The sequence below is a fragment of the Tachysurus vachellii genome, chromosome 16 (assembly GCF_030014155.1).
Source record: "Tachysurus vachellii isolate PV-2020 chromosome 16, HZAU_Pvac_v1, whole genome shotgun sequence".
NCBI lineage: Eukaryota > Metazoa > Chordata > Actinopteri > Siluriformes > Bagridae > Tachysurus > Tachysurus vachellii.
Genome location: NC_083475.1, coordinates 6,441,611 through 6,449,110, shown reverse-complemented (window position 1 = coordinate 6,449,110; position 7,500 = coordinate 6,441,611). Strand labels below are relative to the sequence as shown.

General features: G+C 38.8%; 1 protein-coding gene across 5 annotated transcripts in view; it reads left to right on the top strand.

Moving 5' to 3' along the window:
• Window positions 1-7,500, top strand: part of ptprr (protein tyrosine phosphatase receptor type R) — a 46,086-nt gene that overhangs the window by 21,961 nt on the left and 16,625 nt on the right. For 4 of the 5 annotated variants that reach the window (XM_060889534.1, XM_060889532.1, XM_060889529.1 and 1 more), the window contains exons 3-5: window positions 2,797-2,910; window positions 4,686-4,835; window positions 6,493-6,603. In XM_060889534.1, the coding sequence (XP_060745517.1) occupies window positions 2,797-2,910; window positions 4,686-4,835; window positions 6,493-6,603 (375 nt within the window). The remainder of the gene's footprint in view (window positions 1-2,796; window positions 2,911-4,685; window positions 4,836-6,492; window positions 6,604-7,500) is intronic. The other variant, XM_060889530.1, reaches the window with a different exon arrangement.

Below are 7,500 nucleotides of genomic sequence, written 5' to 3'. Positions count from 1 at the left end.
AGTTCGTGTTCAGAAGGTTGATGGTTCAAGCCCCAGCACCACCAGGCTGATGTATGAAAACAGTAAGCACTGTGCTGTATTCAAATAAATGCTTCTTCATAAGTCCACATGTCTTCGTCGTCCAAGTACAAATGTTTTCATCGTGTCAATCATCTTGCTCAGGATTGCAATGTCCTGAGAATGCTGTGAAGTGTGAAGTGGGAGTACACCCTGGATAGGATGCTTGTCTATCACAAGGCTCCACACACACTCACACACACACACACACACACACACACACACACACATTTACACCTGAGGGGCAATGTAGCCTCGTGTGATATCGTACAGTCAGAGGAAACTGGAGAACCTGCAGAAGAACCAGACAGAAACCTTGGCTCAAGACCAAACCTGGAGCTGCATGCATATGTGTTCATTTACATGTATGTGTGTATGTTAGCATTTGTGTGTGTGTTAATGTGTATTTGTGGTTCTGTGTCTGTGTGTATATGTGTTCATTTGTGTGTTTATGTGTGTTATTGTATGTGTGTATATGTGTTTATTTACATGTATTTGTGTGTATGTTAGCATTTGTGTGTATGTGTATTAATGTGTATTTGTGGTTCTGTGTCTGTGTGTATATGTGTTCATTTGTGTGTTTATATACGTGTTTATGTGTGTGTTATTGTATGTGTATATATGTGTTCATTTACATGTATTTGTGTCTATGTTAGCATTTGTGTGTGTGTGTATATGTGTTCATTTGTGTGTTTATGTGTGTGTTATTGTGTGTGTGTATATGTGTTTATTTACATGTATTTGTGTGTATGTTAGCATTTGTGTGTGTGTGTGTGTATTAATGTGTATTTGTGGGTCTGTGTCTGTGTGTATATGTGTTCATTTGTGTGTTTATATACGTGTTTATGTGTGTGTTATTGTATGTGTATATATGTGTTCATTTACATGTATTTGTGTCTATGTTAGCATTTGTGTGTGTGTATATGTCTTCATTTGTGTGTTTATGTGTGTGTGTTATTGTGTGTGTGTATATGTGTTTATTTACATGTATTTGTGTGTATGTTAGCATTCGTGTGTGTGTGTGTGTGTGTGTGTATTAATGTGTATTTGTGGGTCTGTGTCTGTGTGTATATGTGTTCATTTGTGTGTTTATATACGTGTTTATGTGTGTGTTATTGTATATGTATATATGTGTTCATTTACATGTATTTGTGTCTATGTTAGCATTTGTGTGTGTGTGTGTATATGTGTTCATTTGTGTGTTTATCTGTGTGTTATTGTGTGTGTGTATATGTGTTCATGTGTGTGTTTATGTGTGTGTTATTGTGTGTGTATGTGTTCATTTACAAATGTAAGTGTGTATGTAAGCATGTGTGTGTGTGTGTGTTATTGGTATGAATTTTAAACAGGTAGCTGGAGGGGTAAGGGGAGTTAAATGGAAGGTCTTCCAGCAGTGTGGGTGGATTGTGTGCGTTGGTGAGATCTGTTGCGTGACCTCTCTGGTGTTCTCACCTCCCGGCCTCAGCTTTCCAGTCTCCGAGGCTGAGGCTGATCTTTTCCTTACAGGATGTTGATTTCTAAAGCAGTCATATATTCATATTTACTCCTAATTTATACCGGTCTAATTCATCAGTTCCATCGGTCCGGGCTGTGTGTTCAGTATACGTTAGTCAGCTCTACACATCCAGTGAGATTTGATGGTGTAACTGGATCATGTGATCACACTCACACTAGTGGATTAGATGCGTGTTCAAATTTAACCGCTGATTGGAAGAAGTGACATGGGCTTTGAGATTAGACTTGGAGTCATTTCAGTGTGAAGCACAAGTACAGTATTCTGTGGATATATTTTCATCTGTCCAGTTTTGGTCAGATTTTCTGGTCTTGTCTAAAAGAATGAGACCTGATGTGATCTTGCGCTTCAATGTTTAGCATGTTATGCATGATGAGGTGCTTTTCTTTTTAAGAGTGCTTATTTGAGATTTCCTGACTTCCTCTTCCTCTCTCTCCTCTCTCATCAGCAAGGTGTTTCCTCACGCAGAACCATTTTTTTTTTTACTCTCCACACTGAGAGAAAGAAACTCTAGAGACTGTCATGAGTGAAAATCCCAGGAGATCAGCAGTTTCTGAAATACTCCAACAGGTCCATCTGGCCTCAAGTCACTGAGCTGCTTTGTTATGAATCATTGACTGAATGAGCTTCAGAGCTTCGTGTTGAAGGTGTGTGTATAGAGTTGATGTTCTGTATGAGCAGCGTGTGTGTGTCTGAGTCTCACAGTAATGCCTGCAAAGCTGTTTAATAATAATAATGCACACTGGCTACATTTGTAGTTAAACTATGTGTACACACACACACACACACACACACACACATACACACGCTGGTAAAAACGCTAGTGGGTGGTTTTTTTTTCTCAACATCTTTTCTGGCTTCACACATTGACACAGATCTCTGTCCGTTTGTGACATTTGGTGAGAGCAAGCCTGGTTTCCATGGTGACGCATCTCTTTTTGCTTCCCTCCCTGTTTCCCTCTCTTTCCCTCCCTAACACCTTCTTTCTCTCTCTCTCTCTCTCTCTCTCTCTCTCACTCTCTCTCTCTTTCTCTCTCTCTCTAACCTATTCACACTCTCTCTTGTTCTCACTCTTTGTGCTCCCTGTCTCACTCCCTGTCGCTTGTTCTCACTCTCTATCTCTTTCTCTACACCTCTCTCTCTCACTCACTCTCTCTCTCTCTCTCTCTCTCTCTCTCTCTCTCTCTCTCTCTCTCTCTCTCTCTGTCTCTCTCTCTCTCTCTCAGGCTTTGCAGGTGGATGTACGGCAGTTAAACGTAAGCCTCCTGCGGACGTTCCGTGAAGGCGTGGCTGCAGCCCTGGACATTTCCCCTCGACGTGTACACATCAAGCATCTGAATGTAAGAACACACCTCTGAGTTACCCCACTTTTCTTTCTCTCTTTCTCTCTGCTTACACTCGCTCACAATCTCTTGCTCTCTCTGGTCTCGTGTTATTATTTACCTTTTGCATGCTCACGTCCCTGCACTTTCTTTGTTGTGCTTCTTTCTGTCTTACTGCACTGTCGATGTTGGCAGCAGGGACCCGGTACTCAGAACTCGTCTGTCTGTGTAACGTAAACTTAACGTAACGTTTCCATCTGAAAGTGCAGAAGCATTAAAAACACACAGCCCAGAGGAAAAAGGGGCAGATTTATGAATGAGTGCCTGCTCCTCTGTTTGTCTCCAGGAACCTAATGATTGAAGAAGCTGCTGTGAATATTTAATCCCACCTTTTATTACAGACATAGAACAACTTTCTACTCCTTTTGTGTTTTATATTTCAGCCCCTAGTGTGAACTCTTAATATAAACCTAATGAAGCAACTTCAATTGATTCATCATATTTACATTAGAAATGAGGACTATGGAGCTGATTTTAATTCAAATGGCAAAAAAAAGGGTACAGCATATTACTGAACCTTAAACTCAAACTGATTTTATTTTTACATTATTAGTAATTTTACATTACTTTTACAAGACTAAAATATTTATATTTTTCTTTTATTTATTTATTTATTTATTTATTTATTTATTTATTTAATATATTGCTTACCTTGCTTTTGGGTTACTTATAGGGATTTTATTATTATTATTATTATTATTATTATTATTATTATTATTATTATTATTATTATTTATCATTACAATAATTTATTATTGTTGTTGGTGTTAATTATTATTGTTATTATTGTTGTTGTTATTTTTATTATTATTATTTATCATTATGATTATTTATTATTGTTGTTGTTAATTATTATTATTATTTATTATTATTATTGTTGTTGTTTATTTCTTTCTTCTTCTTCTTCTTCTTCTTCTTCTTTTTTATTGTTATTATTATTATTATTATTATTATTATTATTGTTATTATTGTTATCTTTTAACCATAAGACATTAAGGTGTCCTAACCGTGACCCCTAGAAGATGAACTTTTTCCAGATTTTGCTCAGATCTCCAGACAACCAGGACCAAAATTTATCACAAAAAGTTTTTTCTAGATGAAACTATTCACGTATAAGCACGCCAAAAGGAACGTGAGGTTATATCTCGGCAGCACCGTGGTGTATTGACACCAGACTCTGTGTGATTTATGAGCTGAGAGTACATTACATTACATGAGCAGTTTGAGTACAACATCACATCCTGGTCTCCTTATAACTTCAGAATAACTTGTCCTTCAATCCTGAAACTGGTGTCCTTAGTTTAAAAATAAATAAAAAAAAAAAAGCAGCCCGGGTTTTCTTAAAGTTATAATCCACAGATTATTTATTTATTTATCTGAGCTATTTATTTGAGTTATTTACAGCTAACAGCTATTTATTTATTTCTATTTTTAGATGCATTTTTTTCTGCACATGCCGCTGTTTTGTCGTTTTTACCTTTACTTCCATTTCTTTATCTCCTTTCTTCTGCTGCATCAGTCACTCATCACCTTAGATTTGCTTAGAAATCCATCGTAGTTGGACAGAAAAATTATAAATGTCACCAAACCAGTCTTTTCTAAAACACACACACACACACACTTTTTTATTATTTCTAGCATTGTCTCTATTTATCTATTTTACTTTATGTTACCGTTAGACGAATGTTAGTGCTCATGTCAAATCCTCTTTCTTGAATTGTTTATTTTCTCAGGAGCAGAAAAATGGCATCGAGTTGTACGTGTCTTCTGACAGAGCCGGAGCGTCGGAGCCGGTTTCCTCAGAGGAAGTGATCCGCTCGCTCAACCTTAACACCCTGCACAGCAGCCTCGGCCCTTTCGGTATCACCGAGGTCTCCTCTGAGGTCCGTCTGCTGGAGAGCTTCGTCAGCATTTCCTTGAGTTTTAGTTTAGTTTTTTTAATAATCACATTGGATTTTTATTGGAAATTAAAACAGAAGGTGTTTTGAGAGTTTTAAAATGTTATCATTTATAATGAGTCGATGCTATTTTGAACATAGCACAAGGATCTCACATGAATAGGTCTGAATTCATATGAAACCGTTATTTAACCAGGATACAAACTCATTGTGATTAAACCTCATTTAGAAAATTCACCTGGCCTGCAAAAGACAACAAAAATACACAATATTCACACACACACACACACACACACACACACACACACACACTCTCTCTCTCTCTCTGCAAGTCAATTTAATTCATGATTTTTAAACTTAGAAAGGAAATTCACTTGCTGCCTTAAACACGTCAGTAAACTCGACTTTTTCTCATCACAGAAGATCAGAATTGTAATTTTATTAAAACTTGTAAACTTCAACGTATGAAACTTTTAGATGAAAAGGAAAGAAAGAATCTGATATCTTCCAACATGGCTCTAAGTCAAGCAGTGAAGGAAGCCCAGTAAGTTTGAAGTCTTCCTGTATGTTGTTACCCGTCGTTACTGTCTCTCGCTCTCTGCTGCCCCCTATGTGGTGTATGATGTTCAGATGATACGTAAGATGATAATTGTGCGCTACATAAGATGATATTTGCTGTATTATGTCTATGTTGAGGTGAGTTTGTCTTTTTCTGTAAAAGAGAAAATGGCTGCTTTCTTTTTACTATTTGTTATAGTTCAAAAGGACGTTGAGATAAACGCAAGGTAAAAAAGCTCACTTTGGTATGAATCATTAATCCCTACAAGCTTATCTCTGTCTCCATCAGTCTTCGCTCTTCATTTTTAAGGTTCACATTGATAAGTGTGCATTTTTTAACATGCCTGCAGGGTGATGCACTTTCTCACGAGGTGACATTTAAAATGTCTTCCAGAGTGGCAGCGTAAATGATTTAAACGAGCAATTAGTAACCCTTCAGATAAAACAAGGGTCTATTCAAGCACTCTTCTGGAAAAGAGCTTGTTGCTTTGATGGCATGGTTTAGCGATTAACATTACAAAGCCAGAAGTGAGCGCTCGCTCTGTCTGTTAAACGTTACTTCTGTTTTTTTTTTTTTTTTTTCTAGAGGAAATCGTTTACTTTAACACAAGCGTGTCACACTCAGGTTTGCAGGTTAGTGTGTGTTTGTATAGGGACAGGATAAGTTGTGTGTGTTTGTGTGGCAAACGGTTGAGTTGTGTGTGTGTGTGTGTGCGTGGGTGGTGTGTGGGCAGGCCTAGGGGCGGAGTGAACTTCCTCTCTCACTCTATATGTCAAAAGAAATTAATCTCTTGAGTGCTGCATCTGTTGCTGTTTGTATCACCTGCACAGACAGACAACACTCTGAACACATGGTCTGTGGCGCTTGAGTGTGAGAGTGTGTGAGTGTGTGTGCGCGAGTCCGGGCTCGGGGCGAGTCACCCCTGTCTGGACTGGTTGGTGAAGTTTCAGACTTGCTCATGCATGCTGTTAGGGGAAGGTGAAGCTAGGTGAAGATGACTGCTTGAAGTATTTTTTTGTTTAGCCTACATGTTTTATTTATTTTTTTTATATTAAATGATTCATATTTTCCTTTCTACCCTAGAAGAATGTACTTCAAGGCCAGCATGAGAGGGACAACGTGTGGAGCAATGAAAGCTTCTATGTGGTGGTTATCTTCCTCACAACCTTCATCATCGTTGTCACCTGTTTAATGGTAGGTTTGTCTCACTTTCTTACACACAGACACACACACCGTATAGTTCTTCACTGCAATGAGGATTGAGAATTAAGTAAAATTAGGCCACCTTCTAGAAGCTCGCCTCTGTGTGTGTGTGTGTGTGTGTGTGTGTGTGTGTGTGTAGCATGGCCTTAAGTTAGACATTGCCTAAGACGCTGAATATCCACCCACGCTTTTTTTTGCACCTCTACCACTTCCTGCTTCACATGAATAATACATGCTTGTCTCAGAGGAGGCTCAAAGTTTGGAAGGGGTTTGAGCTCAAATCTAAAACGTATCTCAGGTTAAACATCCCGAGGGGACACACGCCGATACGGACGCATGTTTGCACGCACATAATATTTCAAAATGCACACATCAGAGATCCACCTGAGTACAAAAGGAGGAGCTGCAGAAGGGAGATGAGTAAAAGGGGGGGAAAAGGAGGTGAGAGGCACAGAATGAGAGAGAGTGAGAGACTAAAAGACTGTGAGAGATAACAGAAAGCGAAAAAGGAAATGTGTGGTTGTACGTGAGACAGAGCAAGAGCGAGAGAGAGAGTGAGAGAGAAAGACAGAGGGCGAGGATGAGGAAGTTAGTGGTTGTGTCCCTTTAGTCTCTGTGGTGATGTGACTGAAGCTTGGCTCTCGTTGGGCTTTGACTGCCATCTCCAGCTCTTGAGGCGTCTTTTCCTCTCTCTCTCCCACTCCTTCAGTACGTCTTAATGAACTTGTAGGATGACATAAGCGTCAAGCTGCTCATCTGCTCTCCTGATTGGCTGAGATCGGTAAGCCAATCAAAAGTAAGATGAAAGATTAAGCATATTGACAGTAGAGGTTACGTCCGGTCAATGCTGTTCACTGAGGTAAGGACTGTTTTGTGTCCTTTTTGTAG